This window comes from Leptonotus elevatus, chromosome 10, assembly GCF_054856555.1.
Source record: "Leptonotus elevatus isolate MCC_2025b chromosome 10, RoL_Lele_1.0, whole genome shotgun sequence".
NCBI lineage: Eukaryota > Metazoa > Chordata > Actinopteri > Syngnathiformes > Syngnathidae > Leptonotus > Leptonotus elevatus.
The window spans coordinates 4,921,787-4,934,790 of NC_141248.1; the positions used below are offsets into that span (position 1 = coordinate 4,921,787).

At 38.9% G+C, this 13,004-nt stretch overlaps 1 protein-coding gene across 21 annotated transcripts in view; it reads left to right on the plus strand.

The window, feature by feature from the left end:
* The first annotated feature begins 1,390 nt into the window (after window positions 1-1,390).
* cast (calpastatin) overlaps window positions 1,391-13,004 on the plus strand; it is a 40,107-nt gene continuing 28,493 nt past the window's right edge. For 10 of the 21 annotated variants that reach the window (XM_086086457.1, XM_086086460.1, XM_086086462.1 and 7 more), the window contains exon 1: window positions 8,575-8,743. In XM_086086457.1, the coding sequence (XP_085942583.1) occupies window positions 8,669-8,743 (75 nt within the window). In that variant the 5' untranslated portion in view covers window positions 8,575-8,668. Of the gene's footprint in view, window positions 1,737-2,000; window positions 2,332-3,854; window positions 3,919-4,025; window positions 4,110-8,573; window positions 8,744-13,004 lie in introns of those variants that run through there. The other 11 variants (XM_086086470.1, XM_086086476.1, XM_086086479.1 and 8 more) reach the window with 9 other exon arrangements.

Sequence of the window (13,004 nt, forward strand, 5' to 3'; positions counted from 1 at the left end):
CCACTAAGTATTTTTTTCCATTTCTGACACACAATGAAAGTCGTGTTTACGGCTTGTGGATGACGCACATGAACACAAGGGACTCAACTCAGTGAACTGTAATGTACCTAAAATCAATCAAATGTGGTTAATGCAAGGGAAGACTTCAGGCGCACTTCCTGCACCTTGTGCAGTTTTATTATCATCAGAGGTAGATTGAAGACTCTAAATTGTCTCTAGGTGTAAATTGTTGTATATGTGTCCTGTGATTTGGTTGGCTACCAGTCTCACCCTTGGGCAGAAGTCTAATACATTTGCTAAGCACTGGAAATATGCCGTAGTGGTGAAAAGAAGCAACGTTTTTATTTCAATCTTCTTTTGTCGCCAAAGCTGTACAATGTTGCACAAATGTCATGTGTCATTAACAGATGTAACGAAAATGTCAACCTTGTGTCATCCAGACTGGCATATGCAAGGAGGAAATGAGACATTGATGTGACACAATGCATACTCTTATCAACAAGTCTGAAGGTCAGATGGTAAGGTTCGAGTAATGGCGATGCTTTCACTTTTATGGGTCTCCTCTGTACTGTACTGAATTATGTCCTATAGGATATACACTGCTTATTGTTTTAGCCTAATTATTGTTGTCCTTAACTTAAAATGTTCATATGGCTCAATTAAGGAATCCAAACATTTAGTTATTCCCTTTTTATCTTTGTAAAGGAACCATGAATTGGTGTAGATCGTCTACTGGGCCAGTTGTTGCATACAATGAAAAAAACATCATCATCATCATTATAAAAAAAATAAAAATAATTAAAAAAATAAAAATAATAAGAATAATAAAAAAATATAAATAGAAATATATATTTTTTAGATTTAAGATGTGTTTTAAATTCCACTAGAGAGCAGCATTGAATATAGCGTCACCAGTGGAAACATGATGACGTAAACGATGACTCATCCCGACCACTGCTTTTGGGGCGTGTTATGTAAATACTTTGCTGGGAAGGTTTTAAAAGGACACTGACATACCATTAGCATTCGCCTTCTGTTAAACGCACCCTTAACAGTTGGTTACTTGAATAAGTCATGCATTGTTGTGGCTTTACAGATTATAAGAAATAATTTGAAACAGGAATATAAAAAGAAGAGGCGATTCTTTTGATAACGTCTGAATTTCGAACCGTTGTGTGTGTGTGTGCGTGTTTTTACATAAATCGTCACAATTAGAACTTCCAATGTCCACCCCCCCCCCCCCCCACTAGCAACCTTATAATATGTTTTGTCCAGTTCACGTGTGTGATCTACAAAGTTGACTAAAGCTGAATAAGAGAAAAAAGGGGGTTGTGGGTGTGTCCAACATTGTTGTTTTTCCCCTTCTTGTAGGAACAAAGTGGTTTCAAATAGAATGAAACGGACAATAGTCGTCAAATAATATAATTTACGTTTATGTAGCTAACCATATTATTGTCACACCATGTGTTATCTAGAAACACACAAACATTCTGTGCTTGCGATAAAATATCTTAAATTCATCAAGTCTGACAAAAGTAGTGCCAGCGGGAGGGGCAACATTTTTTTATTTTTTTTATTCGGCTTCAAGGGACTCCCCTGCGTCCACTTTTCAAAGACTTTATGAGCGAGAAGAAGTGAAACAGTTGATCCACTCAAGTTTTATCGAGATGCCACACAAGAGGGGAACACACGGCCACCATCACAAACACGAGAAACACGCGACGGACACGAATGAGGTAAGAAAAGCTGCAATTAGCCTATTATAAGAAGTCTCTTCTCAAAGTGATGCGCGTTGATGCATGCTTGTATGTAACGTGTTGTGGCGTGTTATTAAATCGTCTTTTATACTTGCTGAATGACATGCTGTCAATCAGAAAAGCGTCATGTCTGTGGAAAACAGACATCCCGAGGCATTGCACAACTGCAGTTGTAGTTGTATTGTTATGCAACTGTGTTAAGATGCGCAGCCCACTTCTTCTTCTACGTACACTACCGGTACTGGCGGTAAAGTGTGGTGATGAAAGTGAGGGGTGGTGCAAAAGCACGTACACACAGGTCGACTATTGTTCCCTGGGAGGGGAAAAGGCTGCTGGAAAAGAATGCATTTGATGTGACTTGGCCAGTGAGTCAAAAGGCAACAGAACAGACAGCTTCGTGTTTTAATTGCCGACAGTGTGTTGGGAGTGGCACACACGGTTTTGGAGTGGCATGGGAAAGTTCGCGTAGAAGTCTACCAAGGAGTGACTTCCAGTGCCGAGTGACTGTTTAATTCCATTTGTGTGTTTTGCCTCCTCTTTTCTGATGGCGTACGCAGCGTACTACAACTCTCTTGTAAGTACAACTTGGAACACACTCTCTTGCTTTACAAGCGTGACAGTAACACGCTACGTTCACTCTTTGCTACTAGTGCGGGGTTTGTACAACTCTTAACCACTAGAACGAGTCTGAATGTGAATATGTTGGGTGACATAACAATTAAACCTTTTATATTTGTTTAAATTGTTTGATTAGCATGCCTTGTTGTTTCTTTCTGAGGGCCTTCGTCAAGAAAGGTGTTGTTAAGTGTTAGCCTTTTGCTCAACCTAACTGTGTGCTTAGTGAGTGAACCTCTGAAATGAGAAACCAAGTGAAACAATGGGTCGAAAATGCAGCATCCTGTAGAGTTCCCCCTGAATTTACTCCTTAACATTCTGTTGCCAAACAATAACCCTCCAGGATATTTCTGGACTGATGGGATTTTTGGGTGTTCCCTAAATTTGCTGAGTTTCAATTTTACACTCCCCGTTGGAACATATTTTAGCAATGGAAGTGAAAGTGTGGCTATTTTGCAAAGCAAACACTTAAAAAAAAATCCAGTAATGATAGCGTAATAGTTTGAACTTTGTTTTTGTCTCGCAGAAATGTACTCTTTTTACATTGTGCCCTCTAGTGTTCAGATTCTGATGCCACATAACTGCATTGCCTTGTGCAGTTACAGTAGATGGATGTTAATGTGCAGTTACATGATCTGTGGCTGTATGAATGACAATATTCACAAGCATGTAAAAAACAACAACATGCTGTTGGATGTTAAAATATCCATAATGATAGAGTTGTTACTCTAAGAAGCGTTGTATTTGAATGAAATCTATGCCTTGTTCAATAAGAGTTAGCATTTTTTGTTTTTGAACAATATTTTGTTTTGTTTAAAAAAGACAAGCATTTTCATCAAAATTGCAAGTCATAATGGCATTGAAGTACCAGTACTCACTTTTGGTGAGCACTCAAATGTAAATACTAAATACTATACTAATACAAAAAAAAAGTGGTATCAGTGCATCCCCATTCCCGAATAAAAACATGTAATAGATTTACACCTTCCACACCCTTTTAAGTAACCCACTTAAACGTGCGAAATAACAATTTTATAAGAATTTGCCACCGTTCCGGCTCTATTGTTCGCTTAGTTCTTTAAATGAGAACGTGTTTTCTTCAAGCTATTAATTTGTCACTCCCAACTGAAATTAACTGTAAAACTGGAGAAATATACATTGTATAATTTATTTCAAAAACAACAAACAAACAAAGATTAAAATTTTGTAAAACGAAAGTCTGCTAGCTTAATGCTAATATATAATGTGCCACAACATAGCAATTGTAAATTAGCATACATGTTAACGATACTTATTAACATTCAAATAACTGCTACTTTACTTACACACATCACATGGAGCAGCATCACCTACAAATAGAGCATACAGCAGTACTCATACACGTACGCAATATTCTCTCCCCTCTGTAAGCAAATATTCAAATGTCAAAACGTGGTACATGTATACCACTGAAGGAGTGTCATCTTCCTCTTATCATTACAGTGCATCTCTCCCTATTGACCTCAGCTGACCTCATGTTGCGTGACAATGTGGTACTACGCTAAAGGCGAGCAACTCTTAATTTGGGCTTTCCTGTTTGTATGCTGTAAAAACCCATAAAAAGACGATCTCTGTAACTAGTTTATCAACAATCCATCTATCTGTCTGTTTCAGGTCAGAAATGAGGACACAATGAATCCTTAAGAGTGCATGATGTTCAATCTGTTTGTCTCCCTCTGCTGCCGAAAACAATCACGCGTAAGATCATGCTGATAAATGCTACTTCCTCAAATAACAGGCGTGTCCACGTGATTCCAGTCTTTAGTTGAGTCAGTATTTTTGCTCCACTGTTCAGTTTTACCCCTTGACTTACATAATTTCACTAAAAAAACACCACATATTTCATTTCTGTTGCCAGATGTTGCAAAATTAACATTTGTGCAACTTCTCTTTGACTGAAGTCATTTGTTGTAACGCCCAGACGTATGCAGGCACCACAAAATCAAATGAACTGTGTGGGAACGACACGCCCACCTACAGAGAGTGACAAGAATATGAAATAGTTGTTGATATTTGATATCAGCTGTTGCTTCTTGAAGATGCTTTTGCATATCTGAGTTTTGTTGTTTCTCTGATGCATTTCTTAAGTTAGATTTGTAGAGAAAGCTTACACAGAATGGCTATGTGGGCTTTTTAAAGGAAGAATATGTAATAGACACAACTTTTATATCAGATTGCATTTGATGTGGCCAGTGAGTATATTCACTAAAGGAATCATGAAAGTGTTTGCTATTTTAAAAATTGTTACATTTTTAAATATGGAGTCAGATCTTTTTCTGAAAATGCCTGAATTCTTAGCTTAACCTTGTCTATTACTGTATTTACAATGTAATGTCATGTATTTTCGATGATAAAATAAATGTTTGCTCAATGCTGTTAACAATGTAATGCCACGGACTTCCGACTTCTGGGTTCCACACATCAGCGTAGTTTCCGGCCACTGATGGCCGTGTTCCAACACTCGCGTCCCCACCCCTGCACCCCCCAACAGCGCGCTCCCGCCGATGGTCGGGTGCGTCTCAACTCTCTGAAATGCTTCGGACAACTGAGACAGACATACTACACACTCGCACACGTCGACGGGAGCGCGCAACCGAGGGGCACAAAGGCGGAAGCGCAAGAACTGGGACGAGGCCCACACGTTGCAAACAGAAAACGGAAACAAAGCTGATGTGTGAAAACCAGGAAGTCAGAAGTCCCGCCTCCTCCGTGGCATATACCCCATAGTAATAATACCAAAGTAACTCACAATTGTGTCTGATAACTTTCGTAGACTCCTACTTGTTTCCCCGGTCACTGGAAGCAGCTCCTCTCATTCCCTTTAAATTTAGTTGACAAAGTCTTTGACATTGTGGAAAGTGAAATAGACTCGCTCAAAGAAAATTGAAGCGCACAAAATATGCATCTAAGGAACTGCAAGCAACTCTCCATTTGCTGATGGTGCAATGTTGGCCAGGGCGATCACAGATCTCTGCTGTGAACTGAAGTCGGCACTTGTAGACCGCCCTCCACTTTGATAGTTTATGTCATACACTAGCCTTGCCGTGGCTCAGTGGGTAAAGATGTTGATAATAATCATGCGTTTGATTAATTGATTTCTATGATCATTCAGAGGGTTCAATGCACTTTGTTGTCATATTTATGAATGAAGTACGTGACATCCAACCACCACACATATCAGCCGAGTGCAGATTCTTTCAGCCTGCACCTTGATCAATGCACCAAAATCACATTTGCGCCACAACTTAGACCTGCTCTGAGCTGGTCTAAAGTCGACATTCAGTCACCAAATTGACAGGTGCGCCGGGGCAGGTTAAAGAAAACGCCCTTGGTTCTTGCCAAATTCCCAAACACGTTAAACTAGACTAGCTCACAAAACTCAAGATGCGGCAGGGTTTTTTTCTGTCTACAAAAATAGAGCCCACCCTATGTCCACAATTCAATACTACTTCATTGCAAATGTATACAGCAATTACCTCCAAGCATAATATATTCAGAAAAAAATCTCTTGTGTTTTTCTTGTCAACAACGCATCTATTGTGTCTTCCCATGCAACGCTGATCTCATTAAATCTTGACTAGAGCCATATCATCGGAGTTGACGACGCAGACTAATTACAGCGTTTGTATTGTTTCCCGTGGTGCATCAGCTTGTTTGACGGGCTGGGTGGCTTGGGACTTTACATTGCCGATAGTGTCGGCACGACAGGGAATGTCTCATGCACAGTGTGAATAAGAAGACAACTGGGTTTGTAACGTGACATGTAATGTCATGTTCGCTACATACTTTATTTTATTTATTTTTGAAATGACACGAGTCAACATGCTCTGTGTGGACATAGAGATGTCAAATCTTAGTCCAGGAAGTAAAAATCCTGCCACAGTTTGGCTTTAGCTACAGGTGCTTATACTCAACCGGCAAGTAAACCAGCCGATTCAATATACTGTAATATTCAAAATTTTATTTGAAGTTTCAATATGCTGTATGGAATTCTAAGAAATGTTTTATTTGATTTTTTTTTTAAAATAGTCATTAATATGTACGCTAAAGTCATGCCGAGTGTTAGCCACCCTATGGCTCATGTTCCCCCTGTATACAGTATGTCACAGTGTGCAATGACACTCATTTATATTTGGCACCCATAAACCATGATGCTATATATGGTAAGGCCCATGGACTCAAAGCTTCAGTGACCAGTTGATCTTGGTTCCACAAACAGGAGTAGCAAGTTTTAAAGGCATTAATTTGCAGACAGCATACCGATTCTATCTCTGTGACTCACGCAAAAGCTGTCTTGTGTACACACTCCACCCAAGTGCGTCCTGAAGAGGCACACATGCGCATAACACAGATATGAATTCAGACTTTGCACCCACGATACTTTGAAGTGACAAGTTAAAAGAATAGCTTTAAATAGTTCTATCTCTCTCTTGTTTGCATTAGTTAGGGCTGCAGCTATCAAAAAAAATAAAAAATAAATAAAAGTATTTTTGCTTGGTTGAAGAAAAAATAAGAATACACTTAATAATGAACGACCTATTGATTTATTTTCCCCTAAATTCAAACTGTGCTTTGCAACAAACAAGTAATAATAAAAAAGTAGCAGTAAAAATAAGTGAGATTTTTGGGCTATGAGACATTGAGATCAGAACTAGAGAAGCGATTTTGCGAACTAAAACAGCACATTTGAGAGATGCCTTGTTTGTTAGAAATTGATCAGTGAAGTGCAACTGCGTCAAGCTGTCAAAAGTGCGTAGAGTCATTTTAGAAAAGAAATCGGATGGATGCTGCAGTGCTAGCCTATATAAGGAGCATTCGGTTAGCCTTAGTGGCTAGCTGCTAGCCACTAGCCTCTAACGCTATGAACAGGCTTCACATTCTACCATGTCTATGTATTTATTTTATTTATTTATTCATTTATTTAGATTTTAGCATCCTTACTTAGTTCTTGAACATTATTTCAGGATGATGTGTTGATGTTGGTGGCAAATGTCTGTGAAGGCAATTTAAACTTAAACTGAGCTTTAACAATGGGCTCTTTGCACAAATCCACTACTTCCTGAACTCAAGCAACTTCAAAATAAAAGCATACCAAGCACTGACTGTCTGTAATACAGTATTTGGAAAGATTTTATTTTGAAGTTGACCTTCTTACCATGTTGGCGCCGTGTTACCGTCATGCATAGCATTGCTACTGCTAGCTTGTCTGTCTTCCCTACCATGCACACCAAATAAACAAGTACCCGAGGCAGAAAAAAAATCCTCAAGCATTTTTTTTTATCGAGGTTCTTGTATTCCTCGAGGACACGTTTCACCCCTTGAGTCGTTAAGAAGTTGGTGTTTACGCTAGTACGAACTGCACTTAAGCTAAGATAACTAAGTGAATTCTTGAACCCTCCTCTGTTTTCATTTATGTGCTCCCTTTATTACTTTATGGTTATGGTCATTGAAATGGTATAAGTGGCTTATTGAATACTTTTAAAATATTTTGTCTGAAATGCCAATTTTAATGTAATAATTTTGTTGCAAGGTTCAATTCTGTGTAAAACTTGAATTTTAACATAACAGAACAATGTACAATGCTTGACATAATTACATTTCGGTGGTGACTTTTCTACAGACTTACAGTATATTGCTTTTTGCTAAATAGGTTGTTCACATAAAAAAAGAGGTTAGAGAAGAGGAGTAGAGAAGGTTGCCTGTCATTTCTTTACCTTTAGTTTGACCAAAGAAAGCTTGTCTACATTATATTGCGTGCAGAATCTAAATCTATCGCCTCCCTTTATTGTTTGTCAATGAGAAGTTACATAAGCTCCCCTTTATAACAGTTGATCGACCTGTGTGTGTGTTCATGTGTGTTTGCTCAAGGCATGAATATGATCATAAAAATGGGTGTGCATGAACTTTGGGTAAAAACCTAGATAGCTTTCACATGTTGTTTAAAGAATAGTCATATATAATATACCCATCCATCCATGCGTATGATGTGCATGGATGTGTGTGCGGGCTGTGGTGGCTCAGCTCACTTCCAGTTGAGTTAAAGTCCAGCCTCCTGTGAGCCGTGCACGTGCGAGCGTCCCCTCCTAGCCACATCAGGCCCTCGTCCCACCACGCCCCCTTCCTCGCTGCCGCCTCCCCCTTTCCCTCCCTTTTCCCTCCCTGCGTGCTCGAAACATGCAGCGAGCCGACAGACACGCCAGCGGCTGCCAGACAAACACTCACACACACATACATACACAAAGGCACCATCAGCCAACATGGGCCAGATACTGAGCTGGATCCGAGGCCCCCGAGAGACCTCGACCCTGCAGGATGTTGCCGTGGAGGAGCAGGTGTGTGTTATAGCGTGTTAATGTGTGTGAGTGTGTCGGGAAATGTGCTGAGCAACCTACTAAAAGTATCCACGTGTGTTTTGTTTTGTTGCTGTGAATCAGCCTGAGAAGAGAACGGCACAAAGCTTGCCATACAGTTTGGTCTTTTACTGTTCTGCTAGGAGAAACTTTCGCAGCGGAAAACTGCACTGGCACCAGTCCAAGATAGACCTCGCTCCCTGTTTGCGGAATGTGGAGCTCCTGGTCAGCCCCTGCGAGCGGAATATGTGTTTTCAAGTAGTCATATTAAGCCAGTTTGGGACAAGGCCTTCACTGTTTGCAAAAAGCACGCGAGCAGGTGTGTGTTTTGTTTTGTTCCATCTTGTACAGATTGTTGATAGTCAGGAAAAGGCTTCGAGTCCTTGGAGAGTTTCTGTGTCTCGCCCAAATAGCTTTCTCATGTGATAATGTGTTGCGATGGAGCAATCTGAATGGGTGTGTTGCCGGTTTTAGGCTTACGTTTTCTTTTTCTACTTTGTGCAACCTGAAAAGACATATAATCATAGTGTGGTTGACTTTTATGATACTTTAATGAGTTTAAAGGGATTATATAACAGTCCCGCTTGGGTTATTCCGCTGTCAGTACTTTATTGTCAGGGCCATATTTGTTTACGTGTGACTGTCAGCTGGGAGTGTTCATCGTTTTCATTGGAAGGTTGTTGTGATCAGGTTGAATTCACAATTTTCACTGGCCTGGAAGAATTTTCATTACAAGGACAGGAAACAGGCTCTGGGAAAACATATCCAAGCGGCACATGCACAAGCATTAGAGCAAAGTTCACAGATAAGAGAAGCGCAGATCCATTAAAGGTTGACTGGATGCTTCTTTTCTTCTCAACCGTGTACTTTAGGTGTGAATCAGCAAGTAATATCTTAGACTTTCATACCCCTGCGTGAAAGCATGGAACTGCAAATGCAGAGTAAACTGTTTTGACTAGGCTATGTCGTTTGAACATATACTGCAAAATCATTTGAACATATTTATAGTTATTCCAGCGTATTTATAAAGTCGAAGGTATTGACAATTCCGAGTTTACGTCACAAGACAAAATGGCGGTCAACTTGGTCAAAGGAAGCTCTCTGCTCCTTGAAATGCTTTGGACTTTGGTCATTGTATTTGATTTGTGAGGATTATGTTGATTTCAAAATGTGATGAAATGTCATTTGATTACTATAACAATCCATGTGGTTTGTATGCTAGTCACAGACAACAGCAATACAATACGCCGTTTGTTTACACTGTGTAAAGCAAACATTTGCAATTTTGCATTGCCTTGCATTACAGAAATATCAGAAATACAGAGATGTTTGGACTTGTCAATTAGTAAAGTTGTTTGAACATATTTATAAAGTCACTCAAACATATTTACAAAGTCGCTCGAATGCATTCTTAACGTCGTTCGAACGTATATTTAAAGTTGCTTGTACGTGCTGGTTAAGTCATTCGAACATGTTTATAAAGTTATTGGTAAAGTCGTTTGAACATATTTCTGAAGTCGCTCAAACATATTGTTTGAACGTATTGGTAGGTCAAATGTTAAAAACAGCCATACTGCCACAGGATAATTGCTATAATTGTGCATGTGCGCTGTGGAATTATGGGGGGGGAATAAGTTTTTAGCATTTAGCCAGTGTTTTACCAATACGTTTGAACAACTTTACCAATACGCTCGAGCAACTTTATAAATAGGTTAAAATGTCTTATCAATATGTTCGAACGACATAGCCCAGTCAAAACAGTTTGCTCCAAATTGGCAGTTCCACGCTTCTGTACAACACAATGGAAATTGATACATTACAAGAGCCATTGCAGCTGAATGATGTTTGAGCCCTGACTGTGCAGTTCGAATTTATAAGCAATTACCATTGATATTGCCACTATTTGTGGATACGTCAGTAAAGGATCTGAATAGTTTACAATTCAGTTTAATTTATCATTCAAAAGCCTTAGTTTGTTATGAAATCACATTGGCCGGTTAGTCTGTGTTATGTGCGGGTCACTGCACATTTGTCGCATTATGCCTGCAAACTGAACTTCAGTCGTCATCATTAACCTGCTATTTCAAGCTACTCATGTCAAGTGAGCGTATATGTGAAGTAAAGCTTAAAATAGGCAAAGAGGAATCTGTTGAGTGGATAAGATTAACATCCATCTATATGTAATGCAGTGTTATATACAATAGAAAAGAGAATTGGTACACACGTTTTCTCCTGCCACAAATTATGATTTGCATTGAATGCGGTTGTGTATAATTGCGCAGGACTCAGCCAGACTTCCAAATATTGCTTGCAGGCTTTTGCCATGCCTGTTATGTAAAATCAAGCTTTAAAGGGCTTGCCTGTTATAATGCTTTTTGGAGCCTGCTGTCTTTGTTCCTCCTGCCTGTTTGCATCTGCCATGCTTGGGGTGAGGCAGCTGTTTGTCCTGAAATGCAACCACTAAGCAGAGGAAATAAAAAAACTGCCCTTTTAATTACTAGAAATGCAATATAGTAAGTGAGATGTTTGCTTCTAGACTTCACATAAACACATCAGGACACACGTTGTTGACATTATTTTGCGCTACTTTTCACAATTGCTGACAAGTTCTAACTTAATAATCTTGATCTCGTTAAAAGCTGTATGTGTGCTCCAGAAGGTGATAGCCTGACAGTGGGAGGTTAAGTTGAAATGAAGGACAGCAAACAGGTTGTATGGGGCTAAATTTAGAGAAGGCACAGCAAAGGACACCTAAAGCGGGAGGACGTAGATGCACGTGGAAACTGGAGATGTTTAGTTTGCTCAATTAAATCACTAATGTGGACCTTTCTGTAAAGCCGAAATTAATCTCATGTGTGAATGTGAGCGTGATACATTTCAGTCTCTCTAAAGCCTGTAATTGACAGCTGATCACCCTATAGGGTGTACCCCCAAGTCAGCTGGGAAAAGCTCGAGCTTCCCACATGACCCTCAACAGGATAAACATTCTAAATGTTATTTATGGCCATACATGTTGTCTTTAATTCTATATGTTATGTTAAAGTATTATTAGAGTACATTTTAATGGCGTTACCCTCATAAGCAGCACAATTCATTATGTAAATCTATAAAGTACACTGGAAAGAAATGAACATTTCCAATAAAGTACTAAAATAAAAATAAACGGTGTAAAGTTTGGTCAAGAAAAAAAACAACAACAAACTGCAAAGGGGCTCAGTTAAAATTTTACTGTGTTTGTTTGACTGATCATATTTTAGCAGGCCACTTTTCTTTGTGGTGCAGGTGGAATAATTTCATCGGGACTCAAATGTCAAAAAGAGAAAATACAATTCCTGTAACCGAAGTGGAAAGATTATAGCAGATCATATTTTTTCCCTTCTGTCTGCTGGCTACTTTCTTTTTGATGGAGGATGAGATGAGACGGATTTAACACTCGTTTGCGTTATGGGGCTGTGAGAATGATTCCATCATGACCCAAAGATAGAAGGAGAAAGCACCAGTGCTCTAAAATATAAAAAATAATCCAAAAGTATGTGCGAGAAAAACTAATTTTATTAATGGGACCATGTGTTTTCCTATACTGGTTACTAAAATTACATGAAGAGAACACTGTACATCACCAAAAGAACACAATGCTCAGTTTGGCAAGATGATGACAGCATCATATATTTCATAGTTTTTTCTTTAGCTCGAATTGGACCTAAAGTCCTCATGAAAAGTTTCAAATCATAGTCAATTATGGCCCCAAACCTTTAAAAAGTCAAAATGTGTCATGCTGAAAGACTTCATCCGCAAATGCTCTCAGTTAGGCGAAAGGTGCTTGGTTTTAGGGTGTGAACACTTATGCAAAATGTACACATACACTGTATATTTTTCTCAGGGACATTGCAGTTTAAATCCCCTGGACATATTGTATGATATTGTATCCAACTATATAGTTTAGGGCTAATATTTTTTAGAATAGTTTATTCTATTGATTATTCATTCCATAATTCCTTTAATGCAATGGCAACTCAATTACTTCTTATTATTACTACAACTGCAAATAATGATAATTTTTGGAATAGATTAAACTGACTACTATTTGTCCCATAAATTGATTATGATTCAGTTAATGATTTGGTCCATGGCGTGTACAAAACTTGGTAAAACTGTTGCTCATTTTTTTCTCAAAGTAAAAAACAATTTTTTGCAAACTTATAGTTTGATGAAAGACAAATGTAATCAATCTGCTTTCACGAGG